Raw genomic sequence first — 24796 nt, 5'->3', positions numbered from 1 at the left:
GTATGTTAAATCTTTTTCAGCGCTGTAACTAAAATTCATCCACACTGGCGTTTCACAGTGCAGCGCGATAAAATTGTCGGTTTGTCTCACTCCACTCTGTGTGGATGTATGATTGATAGTGGGTTTTCTGTCTACATTCAGCCTGATATCATTACATTCATAACCAAATCAGTTGAAATGCACTCTCGCTATTGCATACTTTTATCATTAGCAGCAAGATTTATACATGTTCCTTTCTCTCCCCTCTCGCCTTCTGTCTCCTCACACTCGCTGTGCTGTTGCAGTATCTTACATACATATAAGTGTTAGAAATGATGCAAGTCGAGCTTGCAGCAGAGCCGAGACATAGTGCCTGTCTTCCTTTTATCGTGCTCCTCCTCTTGTGATGGCTTTGCTCAGAGTGAGGGTGAGTCTGCTAGGGGAGAGACGAGACTGTGAAGCATGAAGCTGTGAAGAGAGCAGAAAGAAAGGCAGAACTACAATAGGGTTAGATGTCAGAAGGAAGACAACAGGGGAAAGGAGGAGGGGAGGGGAGGGGGGAAAATGGATTATCTCTGTCTGTAGTGTTATGCAGCAGTGTATAAAATCTAGGAAGGGTTTAAAATATTTAAGAACAACTCTGATAACAGTAATTCAAATCACAGGTTTATGTTAATGCGCTCCTTCTAATAAATGATCATTTCTATAGTAACAGCTCATTCACACAGCTTGAACGGCAGACACTCCACATGATTGAATAATAATAAATGATTTTTAAAATGCGTTGTTGTTAAACAAATAATAAGAAATAAACTAATAATTGTTATCGTACAGTTTTCTGTAAGGAGACATTTACGGAAGGAGTCTTGGGTGTCAACAAGTACAGTACGTTTTCAACCACAGGAGAGTCTTCAGGATGGAGGACTTTGCTCATTCTCTGTAACAAGCTTAGGAACTATACACTTCGAGACATGCTGTTATAGACAAATAACCAACTTCATGGTGATAACAGCCATTTGCTTTGCATTGGGCTGCATCATGCCACGCTGTTTTTCTAAAACAGCATGGCCCATTATGTTTAATGTATTGCTTATCCTCTGAACTATGTCACTAATACTTATCAGTAGATTACGTTCAATGAGTTTGTTGCAAAAATATTTAATAAATCTAGCAGGCGAAATATGGTGCTATGATAACTTAGACCAGGTGGACAATTGTGATTGTTGTGTGTATGTGTGTTACAGATGGGGGACTCAAGGAGACTTCACCACAACACACCCTCTACCAGCTGTGAAGGTCAAACTGTTCACTGAGAGTACAGGAGTGTTGGCCCTGGAGGACAAGGAGCTGGGCAGGGTACGAGTCTCCTTCTTTTATTGTTTCCTAAGCTTCTGCGGCTGATTCTACCAGTCCAGGCTTACTGAAATAGGTCAATCGGGTCATTCTCTTGGCCATGATTACAGACAAAAATGCCAGCCTTATTCACTGTGTGCAAAATATTGTGAAATGCTGCAGAAGATCATGCAATTTGATTACGTATCAGACATTTCTGTAATCTGACATTGCAGCATATGCAAGATATTATGTAATTCAAGCATTCCTGTGAGAAAACCATGCTCCTGAACACATCGAAAACCTTATAGCATTAGGTGTGCAAACATTTCTAGCTTACTCCTGACAGCACCTAATTACAAAAGAAGCTTGGGTAGGTAACTGTAGAGTGGTGTAATATTGACTTTGTTACTGTCAGTTTCTCAAGAGACAGAATTATCTTCTTAAATTCTCCCAGGATCCTTCAGTGCATGCACATATACAGTACAGTGCAAAAGTTTTATGCACATGTAAAAAAAATGCTGTAGAGCAAAGATGCCTTCAAAATAATGAAATTAAATGTTTCTACATTTAAAAAAAAAAAAACACATAAAGAGCAGTAAACAGTACTAAATTAAATAAAGTTAATATTTGGTGTGACAAAAAAAAAAAAAGAAAAAGAAAAATAGTAGTCTCCGGTACAATTTTTTGCAGGTTTTGAAGGAAATGAGCTGTGAGTTTTATTGAGCATCTTGCAGAACCAGCCACGGTTCTTCTGGAGACTTTGACCCTCACACTTGCTTCTTATTTTTGCAGCAAAACCCAGCAGCCTTCATTGTGTGTTTTTTGTCTGAAAAGTGGTCTAACAGCCTCTATTCATTCACACAGGCACCGACATTTAATTTTGTGATAGAAAACTAATGTTTGTGAATCTAAAATGTTTTTTTTTATATACTGACTTCATAATGTAGAAGTCATAAAATGAAGAAGTTTGTACTAAAAAAAAAAATAGGGTTCCTAAAAATTTTTGCACAGTACTGTACATTTTTCATTCTTGAACCTACTAATAACTTTGTTATTAGTATAACTGTAGTAACTGAACAATTGATAGTACTTACTGAATAGCAGGCATTTCAGATAAGATGAATAACTGAAGAATATGTTAAGGAGTTAAGTCAGCTTGACTTGATCTGAGAGAATGTAAAACAAGTAAAAATAGATATGGATATGTAAAAAATATGTGTATATATATTTATATATATATGTGTGTGTGTGTGTGTGCATATACACAATTTTTTGGTGATATATATTAAAATAAATATTTGAATAAGTGTGAATATGAATGTAAATATGAATAAATCTTTGGCCATGTTGGATTGAAAGATTTGTATTAGTTGTAAGAGATTACTGTGGAAATATTTTTACTCTTATAAAGGCTAATGCACACTGCAGTTCTAGGAGTATTTCAGCACTGATGGTTAACGTTTTCTATCTCCCTTTGATTTATTAAAGCATCTGTAGGAAAATGAAACTGTTTAGTTCGAATAGAAAGTCTAGCCACCTTGTCCTTTTGCTGACTTCACTTTGTCTTTTTTTTATGCTCCCTGCTGACAGATGCACAAACACCCACACAATCGAAAGGTCTATTTCAGACTCACTTAACCTCCCTGTGGAGAGACGTGTCCATTTCACACATTTTGCCCAGACCCTGTGACTTTCACTGCTCAGTCCCCTGTATAATTTAATCACAAAAGTGTCATCAAAAACTATTTGTTTTGGCTGTTTGTTTGTATTAGATATTTGACATTTATCAGTGACCATATATATATATATTTTTTTTTAAATACATCTGAATATGTAAACAACCTGATACTATTATCATAATTTTGATAAAGCTGGCATCCAACACCAATTTCCTATGTTTGCCAGAATGTGTAGTTATAACATATTCAGCCTCAGCTCAAATTAATATGAGCACTGTGTGTTGGTTGAAGTCTGTCTAGATGTTAGCTTGTGCGGTTTGACCGTGCCTGTTAACAGGGATGTGTGATGTGTTTCCTCCGAGGAGCAAGCCAGCTCAAAGCTCTTTAAACTTTGCAAAGCCGTAGATTACGCTAGTTCATCAAAGCGAGGCAGAAGGAGGGGTGAGGGGGGAGTCAGACAGGAGAGCTGGATTGAGAAAGACGACATGAGATACGATAAGAAAGAAGCTTGCTCCCTTCTGATAAGGTGCCATAGGAGGAGGAGGAGGCGTTCAACATTCAACATTCAAAAATTAATTGAATGTTAAGAGTTTTTCAAAAAAAAAAAAAGCAAAAAGTGCTGACTGGAAATGTAACACGTACATATATAGTGCTGCAGGGATGATGGATTTTTGTGGGCCAGCCTGGAAGTTAGCATCACGCTGGTTCCCTTGACAAAAGTCAATAGGATTTTTCCATTGGCTTTTGGATTAGTGCAGAAAATAAGCCCTGAGACCAACAAAAGTTTATGATTGTGGCACCTTTTTGTTTTTTAAAATCAAGATTATCTTCACAAATGAACACAACCTTTAATAATTTTGAAGCCTAAATACAACCGCCACAAGTAAAAAAAAGCTAAAGTTAGGCTATAAACGAACTACACCACGGTCACATGACTTCAATGTCAATTCCAGTAAGCTTCATAGCAATACAATTTGAAAAAACACTACAATTGAAAAATACTATAAATTGATAAATCTACAAGTTGGAAAGTTTGAGTTGGAATAGTTGGCAAGAGTGCGAGTATAAACACAACGAGTCTGTAGTAGATGAGTTTTCCTGTTCGGCATGATGACGTTTAATGTCCCCAACAACCTCTGCAGTCCCATTTAGACACTTGTTAGCAGCCGCATTTTTCAAGACACGCAATGGCTTTAAAAATCACTAGTGTAAATAACCACAGACCTTATTTCAGGTGTTTAATCAAAAACCCATTCAAAATAACCAATGCCTTCGGGACGATGGAATCGGAAGTGCTAAAATGCTAACTAATTTTCAGGTTTTTGGACTCATTCCTGCACCACTCTATTAGCTCAGCTCATACAGAGACCTGATGATATTTTGTGTCCTTCAAAGTGTTTATCCTGTTAATGATGCTGCATATGTGGAAACACGGTGAGCTGAAAATGTTGGCAACATGATGGTCCTCTATTCGTGTTCGAGTGGGCAATATCTCATGCAATCATAACCAATAGTAATTTCCTCTCTGATTGTTGATTAGGTTGTCCTTCACCCGACCCCTAACAGTCCAAAGCAGTCTGAGTTGCATAAGATGACCGTGACCAAGGCCTGCCCAGACCAAGACCTGAAGATCAAACTGGCTATTCGCATGGACAAGCCCCAGAACATGAAGGCTTGCGGGTATGGATAGAACTGAGGAGCCAAACCAGAGTACTGCCTTGTTGTTGCTCTTTTTTAATGTTCTCTAAATAGCAGAACAAACACTAATGTATCATGGTACACCAGAGCTCTTATATTGCACCAAGAGCTCAAATACAGCTCTGAATTGGTCTGTAGTGTATCATAACACAGATTGTGCTTTCTGTATTGTACATGCTCTCCTTTGCAATAACATGAATTGTCCTTCAGGCTCATTCAGATTTGATCTGTTTTACTGCATAGGTACTTATGGGCTTTTGGGAAGAATGTTTGGAAGCGCTGGAAGAAGCGCTTCTTTGTTCTGGTCCAGGTCAGTCATCTGAGTTTTCTGCTGTGTGAGTCATGCAATGGGAAAAAAGTCTAGAGAAATGGATGATGAAAGAAGATATGACATATGACTCAGAATAGAATGTTACTTTACGGAAATAACAAATGTTGGTGTCAATCAGTTCCAAAGACTGTGTGTGTGTGTGTGTGTGTGTGATTTGTGCTACAGGTGAGCCAGTACACTTTTGCCATGTGCAGCTATCGGGAGAAGAAGTCAGAACCACAGGAGCTGCTACAGCTGGATGGGTATACTGTGGATTATACTGACCCACAACCAGGTATATATAAACACACACACACACACACACACACACACACAAACACAAACACACTAATACCAAAATTGTGTATATCGGTAGTCTATTCAAACCTCAAACATAACTACAGGTGTAAGCTCTATTCACTGCTCACACAGGACAGAGTTTGCCTAAAATAGAGGTGAGTCTCAGTTACAATTCTGACCTTGAACTGAAGCCCATTTTTCTTGTGCAATATCGGCTTGAGCAAGGAGCAGCATCCCTATCTGACATTTAAAGGTACCGTACAGTATGTCTCGCCCAAATGAATGTTTTTTGAAGTTCACGAAAATGATTGGAGGTGATAAAATCTTAATCGGAGACATTGCTTATCTCTAGGACTGAATTTTATAGATAATAGTATGAACTACACTTATTTAAAGTGAGCTGTAAGCATAGCAAATGAGTGCTCACGGTTTCTTCTGTGACATCTCTAATCAAGAAAAATCTGCCAACTGCAGAGTTGTAAAGTACAAGCAGGTGACTTGCATAATCTGAATGAGGAACCCAGAAAACTGACTCAGCTGTGTAACCTGTCTCTGAATATGACTTTTCTCAACTTTTCTCGAATAAATATTGACCTAACATTTGGACTTCATTCGCCAAATCAGGATATGGCCCTTTTTTTCCTTTTATGGAAATAATTTCTGACAATATTTCAATCTTTATTTCTTTATTAATTCATTCATCAGTAAAAAAAAACTTTATTGTATTTTATTTTCTTTTTTTTTTTTTTTTTAGAATCACTGTTCATTTGAGTCACAGTTTAAATGCTATGTCATCCTTTGTTGTGTGTAGGTTTGGACGGAGGCCGTACTTTTTTTAACGCTGTCAAGGAGGGCGACACTGTGATCTTCGCCAGCGATGATGAACAGGACCGCATCCTATGGGTGCAGGCCATGTACCGGGCTACTGGCCAATCACACAAGCCGGTCCCGCCCACCCAGGTCCAGAAACTCAACTCCAAGGGCGGGGCTTCGGCACAGATGGATGCACCCATTTCTCAGTTCTGTAAGTTCTGTTACACAAACATACAGTCTCACACATATACACACTTATATAAAAGTGTGTCTTTTTATCAAAGTTTATATTTCATTTCAAGCTTTTAAGGAAAAAATAGTACACATTCTTACACTGATTGCAAAGACAGAAATATGACCTAGTGTGAACTAACTTAAACTTAATCCTCAGCAATGACCAGCTAGATTACTGCCCATTTGAAAGCGGCAACATCATTGACACTGTGATGCATATAGCCACACACACACACACACACGCACACACACACACACACACACACACACACACATTTTTTAGGTATTCTAAATCTATCCCAATACTCACCCCAGTGCTCCATTAAGAATAGTTCGAGAAACTCTGGTCAACTCTGAGAATCTAATGTCTCACCTGTATAATAGCTTACATTCTTAACAGATTGCAGCAGTAGCAAAAGGTAAGAAAAGAGTGTGTAGAGTGGAGTGTGTGTTGATTCTAAGGTGTCCTTTTCTGTGTTAGGATTTAGTCTGCGTGCCAAAAACAAAAAAGATGGAGCCACTTTCAGAATATATACACTATACTATATACTCTGAATGATTAAAATCAATTCCTTAGTTCTTGACATCTGCATAAATGTTAAGGTATTTTGAGAGAAGTCTGACTTTGTTATGAATATGACAATCACATTTCTGCCAAAGAGTAGTACCTGACCTTTGTTTTTGTTCAGTTTTAAAGTTATTTAATTGCACATTGTCTTTAGAGAGCACTCTGGTGAACTAAAAGTTGACAGTGAATAAAAACAATCAACAAGCGCAGCCTCTAAATTTCCAAAACCTAAAACTTACCTGACTGAAATAATCTGAAAGCGCTCTATCTTTTACATTTTGAACATGAGATTTTACAGTTGCAAAAAAAATGATTCAACCCCCATTGCAAATCAGGTTTATTGCCCAAGTCTACAGACTTTCAGCTGTTTGCAGTGAACAAATCAAACAAAAGCAATTGATATAGTTCAACTCAACGGATGCTTCAAGTGGTTTCCCCAAATTCAACTGAAAATACAACTCAATAATGACTTCTCCAGTCTCAGAATTATTCAACCCCTTCATGGCAAGCATCTTTAGTACTTAGTAAAGCAACCTTTTACTGTTATGACCTGCTGCAAACAAGATGCACAGCTTCTGGCAGCGGTCCTGAGGAATCGTAGCCTATTCCTCATTAGCAATGGCCTCCAGTTCAGTAATATTCTTGGGTTTGTGTGTTGCAACCTCCTTCTTCAAATCCCAACAGAGATGTTCTATGGTGTTCAAGTCAGGTGACTGTGATGGCCCTGTAGAATCTTCCAGGACTTCTTCTGCAACCAAACCTTGGTGGAATTTGAGGTATGCTTGGGATCATTGTCCTGTTGGAAAGTCCAATGACGCCCAAGCTTCAGCTTCCTCACAGACAGCATGACATTTTCTCCTAGGATTTCGTTATACTTCAATGAATCCATCTTGCTTTCCACATGCTACAGGTTTCCAGTGCCAAAGGATGCCAAGCAGCCCCAGAGCATCACCGAGCCACCACCATGCTTGACTGTGGGTAGAGTGTTCTTTCTTCATTCTTCTTCCTCCAGACATACCGCTGATCCATTATACCAAAAAGTTTCCTTGCTCCACAGAACAGAATCCCAAAACTTCTGTGGCTTATTTATATGATTTTGAGCCCACTTTTTTGTGCTGTTGGGTCAGTAGTGGTGTACATCTTGGAGTTCTGGCATGGAAACCTTCTGAACTTAGTGCACGCCATACTGTGCTCACTGAAACCTCAGTGCCTGTTGCCACCAAGTCTTGCTCCAGATCTTTTGCAGTCACTCGAGTGTTTCACAACCAGCCTTCTCAGAAATCTGGTTGCATCCGTTGATAGCTTCCTTTTTCTACCCCAAGCCAGTTCAGGTATTTCATGTGTTCTAGCTCAAGCACACCTGGTGCAACTAATCAAGCTCTTTATTAGTTGCATCAGGTGTGCTTGAGACAACACCTGTGTTGCATATTAGTGCTGTTGTGAGCTATTCTATTCAGGGGGTTGAATAATTTTGAAACTGGAGAAATCATTACAAGTTGCATTTTCAGTTGAATTTGGGGAAACCACTTGAAGCATTCGTTGTGTTGAACTATTTCAGTTGCCTTTGTTTGATTTGTTCATTGCAAACAGCTGAAAGTCTGTAAATTTTGACAATAAACCTGATTTGCAATGGGGGTTGAATCATTTTGGTTGCAACTGTATATAAGTATTATATACATAAGCAATTGTTTAATCTATAAATAACATGGACCAGAATTACAGTTTAGCTAGTCTGTAATAAAATATGTTTTTAAGAAGACGTTTATTAACTCTGAGATGATATGCAAATCAAACTTATTCAAAGAGACAATAGAGTGTCTAAACCAAACAAAATAGATCCTGCTATTCAGAACCGAATCTTTGTTTTTGGTGTGCATCTTACAACCTCAGCCTCTATCCAGATTGAGGTTTTTAAGTCCTAAAACTTCTTTTGAAAGCTACTGAGATAATACCATCTTTGCACTTTTATTGTGAGCAAACAACTCTTTTTAAAAGGTTGTTTTTGAGGTATTATGTAAAAGTAAATAATGTAAAAGTAGTGTTTTTTTTTTTATTCTTCATTAAGTGAACTCATGTAGCTATGGAAATATTAATGTTGATCAAAAACAATCCAGCGAGTTTTTGCTGTTTTTCTATCAGTTATTATTATTCAGTATGTAAATGTTTCTCATGGTCAGTTCTTATCAAATTTAGCGGATGTCATTCAGATTCTTCACTATAAAACAGACTGTAGCTCTTCTCTGTGAAATGTAGTCACATGCTGTAGATGTTTCACACTCTCACCTTCTACACACGGTGGGTTTGAATGGCACAGAGAAGTAACACGCACCACTTACAGCCCTCTCACTGCCCTCGCACAAAGAAAACACCTCAATATTCGATGCAGTTGATTCAAACAGATTCTAGAATGCTATGAAGGTTCTGACTTTTTCTGATGATTAATATCAAACGTTTAGTAAAAGTAAAGGAAAAATCCACCCTGAACCACTTGCATATCTTCAGTGGCGCATTTTGCAATAAATTGACTTTTTTTTTGTTTAAACTTCTTTCATCAACATGTCGGTCTGTGTTAAGTTCGTCTAGCGATTTGCTACATTACCGACAATGCTGTTTGACTACCAGCTAATAGTGGCAGCAGTAGGAATTAACTCTCACTTCATCTCTACCTAAAGAGAGTAATGCAGCAGAGCTTAAGTCGTATAATCTGCTCAGCTGTTTCACCTCCTCATCTGTACACTGTGCTCAAAAAGATCATGTTCCAAAGCTTCAACTTTCAGTCTCCTGTATGATAAAATAATACCAACGTCAACGCCATTGCGCTCATCGTCTTGTAGCCGAGATGAATCCGTGCCATAACTCGGCGCATCTGAATATATCCACTTTGCAATCTGGAACTTCAAGTCTAGTGTTTACTCTCTCCACTAACTTTGGATTTCTCATCATTATTATTATTATTATATAGATGATGCTGAATAATCATGAGTGAGAAAAGAAGCTATTGCTGTTTTGTTTTTAGGAGCTCACAGCGAAACCTGACCCTTATAAACTATGTTTGAGATTGTTGAACTTCTCATGGGAATAATGAACATGCAGCACTAACTAACAAATCAACACCTAGCTAAGCACATCACAAATATATTCTTACTTTTTAGTATATTTAAAGTGTTTTAGGGTGGTATTTTCCTTTCAGATAATGTTAAATTTGTGATTGTACCTAAACATATTTATTGAGACGGAATTTTTATTTATTTTACTTTTTTTAATCTGATTTTGCCCATTTTATTTAAGTATTCTCAATATTTTTTTCTATTATTGCTTGAATAAGAAAGGCAAGGGAAATTTATAACCAGGCATATCCTTTTTTAACTAATGCAGTGCCTTCATAGAATCCTTATAGTTGCTGCTACTGGCATAACATATACATTTTACATCTCTTTCAATATGGATCTCTAAAAGGTAAGATTATTTGCCAGTACAGTATTACAGAACATGTATATAAATTATACACTGAAGAATCCTGTTAAAACCAACTGCACCATAGCAATGAGTAATAATAATAATAATAATAAAAAAGAAACATAAAGACACACCAATCTTTATCTTTCTCCCCATCTCCCCCTCCCCCTCCTTGTCTATCTGTCTCTCTCTGACATTGTCCTACACCAGCTCAGACTGCACTATCATGTTGGTACAGGTCGTTGTTTTTACATTGTGTTTTTCTTCCTTCATGCTTTGCTTGTACCCTTCTTTAGTCGTGCAGCTGTAGTGGGGTCAGGGTTTTCGTGTCTGCATTTTTTCCTTCAGCCTTGTTGCTAGTCTTTATGTTATTCTGATTTGTCCCTTCTTACCCTGCTGTCTTCTAGCTGGACTTAAGGGTAAGTGCTTCCCTGTTAGCTAGCACCAGTCAGATAATCCTAAAACCATTATCTGACAAATACAATGTGATTTTTATTTTTTTTTTTTTTACTCTTCCTTTTTCTTCTACTTTTATGTTCCCTTTTTTTTCTCTCAAATCTTTTCATTCCTTAGACCAAAGTAAATTATTTAATTTAATGGATGTAGGTCTATTAATATACACTTTTATTATTTTTTCCAGATTAGGATGCATGAATTTCTAATTCGACTTTTGTTATTTCAAAGCACAGATATTATGACTGATTTGTTTGCATAATTGCCTTCTCTACCGTATGTAATATCACTGGTGTGAGAAGACCCCTCAGAGTAAAGATGAAAGATGGATTGATCTAAACAAGACATGTCAAGAGATTATCATTCTACATGCTAATTTACGAGTATGTTAGATACTGGGGGAAAAAGACCTAACTGGAGAACATATATTTATCATACGAATCATGTCTGTGAACTGTAAAAATCAGATAACATGTCTTTAAACAGAACTCTGGACCTACAGTTATCTATTATTAAATGTATTATTTAATCATCGGCTGATGGCAGCAGAATCTGTAGCACTTTACTCTTGAGGGTTCATTTACCTTTAGGCTGATTGATTTCATTTTGGTTTTGGTTCACAAGAGTTGGCAAATATGTAAGTGGAGTATTCTGAATGTCAATGCCAAGGACTAGGTATTGCCATCTATCGTTTCCATGAAATACTCCCAGTTTTGTAATATTTATCAGATTGTCTGGGTCTGTTATAGATAGCTGCTAGGCCCAGCTTAACTCCTTTAGCAGTGAGAAACTCCATTTTGAATTTATGTTCTGATTGCCCATTTATTGCTTGAGTAGGTGAGCACTTAGATGTGATGTAGTTCATTTAGATGGTGGCAAAAGAGCGAGATGTTTTGTTTCTCTTTGTTTTGTTGTTACCCATTTTCCCAGAGAATGAATGACCCACTTTTAGCCTCTGTTGGCTTCATGCTAAACCTATGTACTTGCAATAGAACTGTAATGTTAGCGTGCCACCATGGTGGCTTGCTTGCTAGTGTGCTCAGCAATTGTTGTGAACACACTGAATAATCAAAAGTATTGTCAACTTGCAAATGCTGATTTGAAAAAGACAAAAAAAAAGATGGAATGCAAATAGTCAGACTTTAGTGGAAAACTGTATATGGAATAGTTCTTTTCTTGCATGTCACTGAAAAGCATAGTGGTTTGACTCATTGTCTCCCCGCATGTGATTCTAGATCATCATGGAGCATTTACATACACTCATGTTCACAGGCAATTAATATTTATTAATGCAACCAATAATGTAATCCACTTCTCCTACTAAGTAGGTTTTTAACAGAGATTAAAATATACTGGCATATGTTGGTATAATACATACTGAGATAACCAGATTAACATTTTAGTGTAAAGCAAAGCGATAACACGTTTACAGCAAAATAACATGGTCAAAGTACCGTTATACATCTTTGCTATAGCGATATTAAGTCCCTCTCTCAAGCCCTTGATCCTTTCTTCCTCATTTCTTCTTATTATTCTGTTGTCCAGATCCTTCGCTCTCTTCCCCATAGATGTTTTACTGTTCTTTTTGTAACACTTTTTGTAACTTTCTCACATATTATGTACTTTCCTGACCCATACTATATTATACTTTCCACAGTTTCATCATAGTTACCAGTATGATTTTTAATGTTTAATGTATTTCATGTTCACTCTTCCTTTTCTGTCATGACTCTCTCTTCCTCATTAATTTTGTACCCCACATTTTCTCTTTCTCTTTCTGCATCATTTTACCCATTATAGAATGCTCCCTTCCTATTCCTTTTTTTTTTTTTTTCACTTCTGAATCATTCTGGATCAGCCAGCTGCTGATTGAGATAATGGTTTATTTTTACACACAAATGATTATTGACAGGCTGCATGTAACCCCACAAAATCCCATAAATCCAGCAAGACAAAAAATAAAAAAAGGAAGATAATTCTTTTACAGATCTGTCCTTTCTCTATGTAAAAAGTCATTATCTTGTCCAGTCATCACATTCATAACCATTTTCACCTGTTTATGTGTTTAAAAAAAAAAAAAAAAAGACACAATGAGCTGGCACTTATAGACTTACAGCTCAAAGACACTGCACACATTGTTCACACAACCATCACAACACTAGTCTGGATTCTATCGTTCCTTTCGGTAGCTCTTTTAATAATTGTATCATGTATATATTATTAAGGCTTTTTTCCCCTTAACAGAAACTAATTGATTCACTTCACTTTTAACAGAAGATTAACTATGCAGGAATAATTGTACATAATAATTATACTTTAGAAGCATTACCAGACAATAATGTTATGCTAAAATAAGAGACAGGCATTTTAAGGAAGCTAGCTTTGGCACTTTTCATAAAAACAATGTTTTTAAAGATCTGTTGGGAAGGACTGTGTCATATGAAATCGAAAGATTTTTTTTTTTTGCCCCCAGAGACATTGGAATTTTTAACCCTATAAAGTGGGTATCCACATCAGGAAAAATATAAAACTATTAAACAAGCTTCAAAATCAAAATCCCCCTGTTTTTCCTGACATCTCCATTTTTACAAGCACACAATCCATCATTTCTCTCTAAATGAATGACATTAACCAGTTGCGAATGGCAGAATCTATTATATTCATGTGAATGAAAAAGCATTACAATTCATCATTAAGAATTCCTCCACTATCCACATTCCCTTGAGTTATAATTAAGGGTCTTTGCAAGCGAAAACCTAGCAAGAGTTTGGAGAAACTGCACCCAAATCTGTCCATGCATGCCCATCCAGTCTGAATGTGGGTTGATGAGTTGAATTTGAGCATTGCCTAGTTCCACATTGCTAGGTCTGATTGAACGCTCCTTGACTTCTGCTGCAAGTTGACAATGTGAAAGCTGAAAGTCTTTGATTTGCTGTAGAGTAGATGAACAAGATGCAGTTATTATGTTGAAGGAATACGGTCCTTTGTGCAGACTGTTTTGCTAACTTCCTCTTCTTTACGCCACCCTCACCCTCCCTCCTTGCGGCTTGTGTGACTGGCTGGACAGATGCTGATAGGGCACAGAAACACGGCATGGATGAGTTTATCTCGGCTAACCCGTGTAATTTTGACCACGCCTCACTGTTCGAGATGGTGCAGAGGCTCACGCTGGACCACAGGCTCAATGACAACTTTGCGTGCCTGGTAAGTGAGACAGACGTACAGAAAGGTCCAAACATCTTGGTCCACTACCAAGAACCGTTTTTATTAGCCATATCTGGGAGCTCAGAGAGCAAAATTGGCCATGCTCTCTGGCTGTGAGGGATGGCATACTCGCTCTCCCCTGTCAATCACAGTGACACTAGCCAATCATGGGTGTCTGTTAGTTCATGTATTTAGAAAAGGACAGATATTACTTTCCTCTGAGTGGGGGAAACATGTGGTTGGCTGGCTTCATGTGTGTCGGTGGAAAAGTGTTAGCCTTCACCTTCCCCAGAACCTGTAGATGAGTAAATGAATGGATGGATGGATGGATGGATAAATATATTTGTCTTAATAATATTATCTCAGTATTATCACAATATATTAGGAAGAACAATAATTCATATTGTATGTAAGCAACCACTGTGTGAGCAGGATATTTTAAAAAATATATTTAAAATAATGTACCTGATAGTACCTGCACTGTCATTAGATACATTTCAAAATGAAACAGTCCACTCGATAGAGGACACCTTACTCAGAAGACAGCATGTGGGCTCTTTCACAGGATTGTAGAGTGTCTCTGACTGACTTACAGTGTTTCTGTGTGAATGCTGAATGACTGAATGACCAATCATTACTCCACATGGCATGTGACATCCTTTTGCTTTTGCAGCATTACCAGACCCTCAGCCTCTTTTCTACTCCGTTCTGCTTGCAGGGTTGGTTTAGCCCAGGTCAGGTCTTTGTTCTGGATGAGTACTGTGCTCGAAATGGTGTGAGAGGATGCCACAGGCACTTGTGCTACCTTAGGGACCTGCTGGAGCGAGCAGACACAGGTCACATGATTGACCCAACACTGCTGCACTACAGCTTCGCTTTCTGTGCCTCCCATGTCCATGGCAACAGGTATCAGAATGGTCCATGATGATAGTACTGGGGTTGTTAAAGAAAAATCTGGAAAAGAATGATGGACCAGAGGGTCATCAACGCTTTTTTCATCACTTTTTGATTTAGTATTTGTCCTTTAATTAACATTAAGGGTTTTTTTGCTTTCATATGCCATGTATGTTTTCTTTCATTGATTTTCAAACGATTATTTCTGCTTTGTTTCTCACATTAATCCATTTATTTTCTCATCTTAATCGTTTTCATTAACTCATAAAGACACCATATCCTTTCATTCATTGTTTTTATTCCTGAATCTTATTGCTTCACTGCTGCTTACCTCATCATATGTTCCTGATAGTCAGAGGGGGTCTGAGTTACAATTGGCTGGCTCTAAGCCGGAAGGGAAAACGGAGTCTAAAAAAAAGAGGAGCTTTAAATCTCAGCAAGTCCCAGTGTTCCAAAGGTAAGAGGGCTTTAAATGCAAGGAAATAACCATTACATTTTAAACCTTTATTGAATCAATAAATATACAGAACTTACCCAGAAAATAGAATGGAAATAGAAAGTCAAACTGATACAGAATTACATCAGCGATGTAAAATTGAAATCAGTCCTACATGGAATTATACATTGGGAACAATTTTTAAAAATTGGACTGATTTTGAGTTATGAAAAGAAAATAATGTAGGTTTAAGGCTCCCCTTGGCTTTCAAAAATTATTGAACTTAAAATGAATGTATTAATTTTAGGACTAATATAAAGTTTATATTTATTTTGGATGAAATGTCATTGTTTTTTTAAAAAAAAAAAATGTATTGGTCTTTACATTAGTGATTAGATGGTCTAGCATGTGTTTGGTTATGATGAAGCTCAGTTAAACAGCAAATGGACAGTTTTGTACAGGGTTTGTACAGGCAAATGAAACTGATGCACTTCTTCATGTCAGACTTAATTTACTGCTGCGGTCCACCAAAAAATGGTTAATTAATTGAACATAGCCAGTCTTAGTTAAGGATGTGTCTCTGCTGCCACCTCCAGGATAGGTTTAACCTATATTCAAATGAAAGTATTTTTCTTCCAATACATCTTAGTAATTAAACAGGTAAAGGAGATTAGGTACAAAGCGCAATCCCTTGAACATTAGAGACGGAGACACATTTGCGAAATTTGTTCACAAAAAAATTTAATTAAGCCAAATGATGAATAAAATCAAAGCCTAGAGTGTGCAGGTGAAGTGCACCCCACTGGTCCATGATCCACAAGCTGAAAATAATCACATTGATAGCTGTATACAACATGCCCCAAATATGTGAAGGAGGGATCCTATTCCCTGCCATGAGTGATACCCGATGGTTAAAGGTATTTGTTTAAGTATCCCATTACATTGAAAGAACTCAGTTTAATTCTCTATGATTCCTTCATTTTAAGTAGACCTGCTCCACTTATTATTCAAGATAAGCTCTCTGATTAACATCTCATGTAATGTTAATATCTTGCGGGATTTGTTTCATAATTGAGGGCACATTCTTCGTACTGAGTGAGTTTTGTCCCTTTATTCATTCCCAATTCTCCATTTTTTTTTTTCTTATTTTCTGTAAATGTTCAAAATCTCATGGAGATGAGATAATAAGACCTGAAGAAGTCATTGTACTGTGAATTTGTGTGACGGCCTGGGAAAACCCTTCACATGGACACATTTGGATATTTTCTACTATGTACTGAAAACTACAAGTTTTCCTAAAGTGAAATGTGATTTGCATTTAGTGATGCCCACAAAATATGTCCATAAAATGCTAAGCTCATAGAGACCTGACAGTGCAAAATGAAACCAAAACAGTGAGAGAAAAGGAATCTCTCAGAACCAGAAGTGGAAGGCATTTTGGGTCATGCCTACACCAATAAAAAATATTATTTAGCAGTGCAACAGCACCTGAAAAGGCTCAGCTCTGGGGACAAATTATAGAGCAGATCAATTAGGTGTGAATTAAGTGTGATGAATAGAAAATGGTTTGACATAGAAATGGAGTGGGGCGATATCTACATTATACAGGTGTTCAAGGACACTAAGTACATCACACAGGGAAATTTCAGTGTTTCACGCTTCTCCCTTACGTTGGTACTGAAAGAATCTGTTTTGATGACGTAATGGTGCAGGGCAGCACAGATTAAGCAGCTGAGCCAAGAATATTAAGTAAATAAAAATCTTGTTGTGGTGAAATATACTGTATTTATGTCTTTAAATATGTATATATTTGAGTATATGTATTTAATTATGTCTTAAAGTAGTGGTATCAAAGTATTTTATATGGTTAGAAAACTAAATTTTGTCCAAAATCTAATTTTCCATCACAAAATTCAGGTTTTCCCAGACCGCTACACATATATAATCTGATAACCTAATCCAATGAAAGTTGACTGATATCTAAAGAGCAGAACTTTAAAAAATAATAATTTTCTGAAATAGACCTGATGGTCTTGGAACCGTGATAGTGGAAGAAAAAGAACGCTTTGAGGACATCAAAGAACGGTTACGTGTTCTGCTGGAGAACCAGATCACAAACTTTAGGTGAGTAGATGCTTTTCAGACAGATGGCATGTTGTGCAGTTTATTTATCTGTCTTCAATGTTTTATTAGTTTTGTATCACACAAATATACCACCCACACTATTATTCACTGTGGTTTTGTTGCTGCCATAGGTATTGTTTTCCGTTCGGTCGTCCTGAGGGAGCACTGAAAGCCACTCTGTCTCTGCTGGAGAGGGTAATGATACCATTGTTTTCAACTGACACATTGCGCTGTGTCTCTGTATATTTGAGCAGAGAAAGAGAAAAGGGGAAATGGTTTCTTATTAAAACATTTCTTATTAAACTGTACAGCAATAGCAAATATATAACCTGTTTTTCTGGGTACTATTTATCCACAGGTTCTGATGAAGGACATTGTGACCCCAGTGCCACAGGAAGACGTGAAGGCTGTCATCCGTAAATGCCTGGAACAGGCAGCTCAAATCAACTACCAGCGCATTACTGAGTATGCCAGAGTGGAAGGTGACTATGAATGCTCTTATGTTTCCAACCATTATGCCCTTAACCTTTTTATCTTCCAGATTAATCTATGCAGTAGAAGGAGCAGCTGATTCCCCTATACTGTGACCTCTCTCTCTCTCTCTCTCTCTCTCTCTCTCTCTCTCTCCCTCTGGACCTCTATGTTCACAGTTCATGGTCTGTTTAAATATACTGCACATATACTATATATGTTGTGTGTGTGTGTGTGTATATACTATATAATTAAGCTGTAAGCCATGAATATACGTTTTCATTTAGACACATCTTAAATGAATTATATATTCACAAATTATTGAACTTGGCTAAGGTTTATTTAAAATGTCTGTAGGTCGGTGCCTGCTGGAAGCCTGTGGGAAATTTATTTTTGTACTTAAAATAATTTTCCAAAGGATTTCTATAAATACCAGTCCATCTCATGCGGTGGGAAAAAAGGTTTTGTACAAATGGTGGAACAGCCCTTTAATCAAAATGATTACCTACTGTACTGTATCTTTTGTATTTTCAGAGACCATCATGGTTGACTTCAGAACAAATAATAAGCTATTTAATCATAGCTTAGATGGTTTTGTGCACATTACCTTGTGAGTAAAAATGCATTCAAATTTGTAGAGTAAAGAGCTTCTGATCCCTTCCATTCACTTGAGGTGACATGGAAAACGAAGCATAGGGACTTGATTTAAAGACGCAAAATATACTCCATTACCCTGCACCTTTCTGTTTCTTTGTGTACAGTTCTGCCCAATTCTAAAGCCAAGATCTATCCTTTCGACCATTCTTGCAATGGCTGGATTAAAGTAAATCTTCCAAGATCTCTGATTGACCTTATGGAGTTTCCTTCCATTCAGGTCTTCAGGCCATGTCAGAGACTAGGGAATTGGGAAGAGACTTGAGGAAGGGGCTTAAGGTAAGCAAGGAAGATACAAAAAAGATCTAGGCTAGGGAAACGGTTGAAAGGGAAAAACTTGGTACAGAATTTGGGGGAAATTATGGCGTTACTTTAAGCAATAGACATACGTTAATACAAATCAGAGATCGGGACAAGATGAAAGAAACTGCGAGTAATGGCAGGTACTTAAATGTCCTAGGACAGAAAGGCAGGGATGAAGGATTGTTTTTTCAGGTGAACCAGCTGTAAAAAGATGACAGGAAGATGATGATGGTCTATTTGGAATTGGGCTCTTTTCCCTTCAAAAAGACACGGGGTCTGGTTCAATTGAGTACACCCCTGTCTTTTGATCCCACCTCACACTTCACACCTCCCTACACCCCTACTGGTCGTCTTATACCATATATCATTGGCTCTTTCCTGTTAATATTTTTATCCCTTATAGTTTGTGATATTTGAGGGTTACAAATGGTGAACTAAAAAGTATGCAAACAGGAGCATTGTCTGCTCATTCCCTTTTCGAAATGAGTTTGGTGCCATCATATTACAAATGAGTTTGCAAGACCACCAGACATGCCCTTCACCATCTTTAGCCCTTAACCCCCTGATTTCTGACCCCAGACTCTTGCATGCCCAAATCCTCTTTTTCTTCAGGAAAAAAGAGGGAAATGTATGATCACCCTGTCTACTCCTTGGCTACACAAGTGATGGATTTAACCATCCGTGAGTAATTTCTTCTCATCCTATTCATCGCTCTTTCTTCACTCCTGTACACCCCATCTTTCATCATATTCTCAGTCCTTTTTTCTTTTTGGAGATAGAAGGTAAAAGTGTATAGAAACAAGACGTAAGAATGAACATTTATGAATGGGTACCATGTACATTGTCTAGTGATGTAGGAAGCATTCATTGTAAACAGATGAATAATTTGCAGTCCAGTTCAGTAGTGGTAGTCATGTAGGCAGACCAGCTGAGGTGCCTATCAAACGAGCTAGATGGCCTTCTATACATTGCAACTTTATGTAGTAATTATTCATGGAGAAGATTATGTTCCAGTGCAAAAAGTAGCCACACTGCTGAAAAACATGAAATGCAATTCACAAACGGTATTGTTTTTCACTGGTGACATGCAGAAAATGTTACACCCAAAAGCATGGAGTGCTCTTACGTTGCTTGATATCTTCAGCGAAAATCAATCAACAGGCCTTGGTTTTTCTCAAGAATTAAACTCTGTGACAGAATTGCACGTAATTCCCTGTTGCATTGTATTTCACTTTCATAAGTATGTTGCAGCCATGTAACACTGAAATGCAATCTGTCCCATAACAACCCAGTGGCGTATTTGGAGCGTGGTTATAATTAGAGAAGTGGAGATGGGGCCATATAACAAAACACACTTTATAATTTCTTATTGGCTCATTGTTTCTTCATTCTTTCTGCAGTGATTGTTGAACCAGCGTGATTGCTTTTTGCGCTGGCATGGAATCTTTTACATTTAGTAAAGAAAGGCATCAATAACAAACTGAAGTAAAAAGTTGGTTTCTCATTTGAAACATTTTCCTTATATAAACTATCCGCTTACATGTATTAGGCTCAAGCTGGAATAAGCTAGCACCATAGAATTAACCTGTATATTTTTTATCATTACCATCTATGATTTACTAGGCAATAAATTGTAATTCCATGGAGTGGACAGGAAGTTGTGCTGGTTATGGCCACATCTGTTTGTGACATAACACGATTACACATCTGTTCAGCTTCTTCTTGTCCTTTTGTTTGGTTTGAAGCTCATGCTCATGACTTGAATGCATTTTTGCTTTTCTCACTTGTTATCTCCCTCAGTCGTCTGCTTGTGTGTCTGTGCTGTAGTGTACTAGCTGGTTTCACTGGGGATTCCAGATCACTTCAGCAGCTGACTCAGATTCCAGGAGAACTGGACTAGAGCAATGGAGCAATGAGTCATGTGTGTTTAAACCGGTGTCATACGTTTGTTCTGTTCATGACTATGTGAGCTGTTGTCGATGTTTTGTGAGGGTCAGCAATTCTGTGCTCTATTTGTCCAGTGTGTCTTTTTCACTGCAAGTTTTTTTTTTTTTCTTTTCTGCCAAGTAAATGTGTGTCATTAAATGTTTGAATTCTTTTAGATTTGTCTGCATATTTTCTATTTGTCTTGTGAGGATCAACAGCTCTTTGGTGCTTTTTTCACTATTTGACATCTGTGTCCTTGTTTGTCACTGTGTGTTTTAATTTGAAAGAGATTTGTTACGTGATATTAATACGTGAAAATCCTTTGGAGTGCACAGAAGATTCAGCTTACAAAAGATGATGCCTATCATTGACTTTAAACAGCGCACTTATGCCAAATAATTCTTAAAATAATTCCTCTTTGTTTTTTGTTTTGTTTTTTATTTTCGTTTTCTTTATCTCTCTCTCTCTCTCTCTCCCTCCCTCTCTCTCTCTCTCTCTCTCTCTCTCTTTCAAGTTGAGAAAACTCTAAAGGATCAAAGGGATCCAGGTGAAGCTATATTTGACACTGACCTATGATCTTTCCCCTCTAACGTTTATGATAACACACGTTGTATATACTGTAACACTTAGACATAAGCATATGTTTAAACCCCAACCAATCCCCAAGTATTTCCCTTGTGCTCTTATGGCATGGCCTGTCTCTCTCCTTGCACTATAATGAATGCTGAAAACTATATGTGAAGATAGTATACCGTTCAAAACTTGCACAACTTTTGTGTTGTTGTATTATTTTAAAGGTATGAACAAAGGGTCCTAATGATTCTTTGTGACTGTTCAGTTGTGCAATACTATCTATCACAAATATATAAGTGACTGCATTTTCAGTGTGTTAAATTGTGATCAACTGTTTCTTCAATAAGTTAGTTTATTATTTGACCCTAACCGCACAGTGTACTATACCCCAGGCAACTCAGACAAACTTTTGGGACAGCACAGACAAACTTTTGGAAAGTAAAAACAATTTAACACACTGAATATGGATGAAGTATGAAGCTGGATTATGATAATCCTTGATTATCATTATAACCGCTATCATTACTTCATCATCTTGTGCTGATTGCATCGTGACTTTAGAATACAATTAGCTTTAATTGATCAGAAATCACTGATCGGTAATATTATAGTAGCATTAACATGCATAGATTTATTCTGAAGTAACTCCTTATGAAGTTAGTTTAAAAAAAAGTTGGACAATTTCCTAATTCAGCCCCCACCACACCTTTCTAATCCTCACTCCCCACACCTCCAGGCCAGGTGATGTAAATTGCGTATGCAGTGACAAGAGTGAATAATTAACCAACTGTTCCACATTTCTGGGGAAACAAAGACTTTGCTGTTTATCATTACTTTGTATTTTGTTATCCTGTCTTTTTAAAGTTATTGTTTTCAGACAATGTTTTACTATATGTGAAAACACAAAGCATTGTTTGTCCTGCATTCATTTCATTGAATCAAATGTCTGACAGTTTGTTTGTCTCGACTGTGGCATTACAACTCACAATAAAATGTTTAGCATTGCTAGTTTCTTATTAGTTTACATTCCTAAAATAAAAATCCAGTGTAATTTGTAAACAAGGCCTTAGCCTTAGTTATTACATTAGGAGTTAATATTCAACTCCAACCATGCTGTACAACTCCAATTAGTTGAGCCCCTCAGTTAACTAGTTAAATAATATATTGATTCAGAAAAGGCATGCTAGTTGGAATATAAACATTATTGACTTTACACAGAATTTTTGGCTCGAAATATTGTACGTCATCAACCATATTACTGTTTTTGCATGCAGAATGAGGCAGTTTGATGTTATATCCCTTCTTAATTTAGCCAAAATGTTACAATGCGCTGCTGTTGATCTGTGTCCTGTCTGACTATTCTGCTCCAGAGAATGTAGCAAACCTAGCTACTCCTGCCAAAAAACTGGAGCATGTCATCCGTCTGGCAGAGTTAGTCATTGAGGTTCTTCAGCAGAATCAGGACCATCATGCCGAGGTGAGGAAAGCTGCCATTACTGCCTTTTATCCAGCCAATTTGTCATACCTTATGCTGTAAATAGTGTCTTGCTTTTCAAGATGTGCATTTCTTTTTAACTTTGTTAAATAGTATGTGACAGATTTGACACTCAATTATTTTCCAGTCTCCTTTACCCTCTGTCTGCATCTGCTCTTTAAAAACAGCCCCGTTTTTATTCATTTTTTTTCTCTGGAAAAGCATACCACATGTAAAATGCAAAGTGGCCAATTCAGGAAAAAAAAAAAATCAGTCACTTAATATTTGCATGATTCATTAGTTATTACATCCACCAGCTGGTGCGCAATATCAATGCTTGGCATGCCTACGGTACATGGAGTTTATATTTAGATAATCCGTGGTCTTCCTGAGTTTTATAGATTTATTCTATTTTTTTGAATATGCTTAACAGGCTGCGGTCACAAGTACAGGAGACCAGTCGGTACAGTATCCATGTTTCCTTTCTTCTCAAGTCCTCATCACATATTGTACCTTTCCCCTCAAGCATGCCAAGTCACGCAAGAGGCTTTACTGTCATTTTGGGGCGGGTGGATGGGGCGGTTCAGTAAAGTATCTAGACATGGGCTGAAACTGATGAGATTAACTTATTCAGGAGGGTCTGCAACCAATGTGAACTTCACCTCGCAAATTATGAATCCAAAATATCCCTTTGAATGATCCAAATAAATCTGAGTTCATCACTGTATCTTATCTGTTAAGCAATATTTCCATGTTTTTCTTACCACTCAATCCATCCAATGTTCTTGGGCAGGGAAAAGAGGTACGTGAGCAATCTGAATGCAATCAAGCAGCCCCTTTCTTCCCCAGTAATGGTTTGTGCATGAGTTGTGTGGGGCCTCTATTCCTGTAATTCCCTATTCCACTCAGTATGGGGAATTTAAGCATTATGTCTGCCTATGGTGCGTCTCAGTTCGTTAGCACTGTCTCTGTCCAGTCTCTCTTGAAGGAAGTGATTGTAAGGCTTGCATTCCCACTTTCAGGGGTTGGTCTAATGGAAGCTTTTCTTTTTTCCAAAGGGAATGTGTATGTACTCGCACCACCCCACCCCCTAGTTTTGTCATCCTAAGCGTGTCAGAGTTTGCCATGTCAGTTTGCCCCTTCCTGCTAATGTTTCCAAAGTTGAAGTCTACTTTCTCTCTATACATCATAATCCAAAGTCATAGCCTAGCTCCCTCCCCTTGGCTTTGTCTTGCCAATTTTAAATTTGATGGTCATTTGTCAGAGACCAAATCATCTAACATTTTCCCATATTGCTTGGATCGACTCAGTATAGCTCTGCAAGAAAGGACTTGGGGAAGGATCTTGGAGTTGTTTGGATTTGGCATTGCTACCCTCTTTCTATCTTTTCCTCTTTCTATCTGTGTGTCTGGTTAAGCTCGGCCATACACATTGCCCTGCTGCTCCGGCAAATGCTTTGTTTTCTGTCCCTAACCTGAGACATTATGCTCTGTGTAGTGTGCTCAAAGCTTACTCAAACGGTAAGTTCATTATCAGCTGCATTATCTCAGAAAAAGTGGGTTGACAGGGTATGACATCAAAACAGCATACTGCTAAAGAGAAGGATAAACCATCTCCAATGCTGATCAGTTCCCTGAACGATTTTGACACTATCCAGGTTTTTTTTTATATATATATAGGAGAAAAGTAAACGATACACACAAGGTGGTTCATCTAAGATCAAGCAAATAAGAACCTCTTTTTGCATTTTCTATCATCCAACCATATGTCTAAAACTGAGCAGCACTCTTGGAGAAAAGATAAAAAATAGAAATAACTAAACATCAATTAAAAAATGCCTTTTTAAGAAGCTTGTTGCATGCTTGCAGTCTTAGGCATGCCAGGGATTGCAAGGTTGCATGATAATGAGTCA

The 24796-nt window shown here is 37.5% G+C and overlaps 1 protein-coding gene across 3 annotated transcripts in view; it reads left to right on the top strand.

The window, feature by feature from the left end:
• The window catches only part of cadpsb (Ca2+-dependent activator protein for secretion b), an 82088-nt gene that overhangs the window by 42902 nt on the left and 14390 nt on the right, over positions 1-24796 (top strand). Inside the window, exons 7-22 of one of the 3 annotated variants that reach the window (XM_053635949.1) lie at positions 1224-1335; positions 4534-4673; positions 4935-5001; positions 5188-5296; positions 6113-6325; positions 10780-10791; positions 13893-14029; positions 14748-14935; positions 17382-17483; positions 17615-17678; positions 17842-17965; positions 19524-19592; positions 21352-21384; positions 22781-22887; positions 23318-23347; positions 23678-23686. In XM_053635949.1, coding sequence (XP_053491924.1) covers positions 1224-1335; positions 4534-4673; positions 4935-5001; positions 5188-5296; positions 6113-6325; positions 10780-10791; positions 13893-14029; positions 14748-14935; positions 17382-17483; positions 17615-17678; positions 17842-17965; positions 19524-19592; positions 21352-21384; positions 22781-22887; positions 23318-23347; positions 23678-23686 — 1516 coding nt within the window. The remainder of the gene's footprint in view (positions 1-1223; positions 1336-4533; positions 4674-4934; positions 5002-5187; positions 5297-6112; positions 6326-10779; positions 10792-13892; positions 14030-14747; positions 14936-17381; positions 17484-17614; positions 17679-17841; positions 17966-19523; positions 19593-21351; positions 21385-22780; positions 22888-23317; positions 23348-23677; positions 23687-24796) is intronic. The other 2 variants (XM_053635948.1, XM_053635947.1) reach the window with 2 other exon arrangements.

The sequence above is a fragment of the Ictalurus furcatus genome, chromosome 11 (genome assembly GCF_023375685.1).
Source record: "Ictalurus furcatus strain D&B chromosome 11, Billie_1.0, whole genome shotgun sequence".
In the NCBI taxonomy this organism is placed as follows: Eukaryota; Metazoa; Chordata; class Actinopteri; order Siluriformes; family Ictaluridae; genus Ictalurus; species Ictalurus furcatus.
The sequence above is the reverse complement of the archived record's forward strand: the minus strand, read 5'-3'. Positions and strand labels throughout refer to the sequence as shown.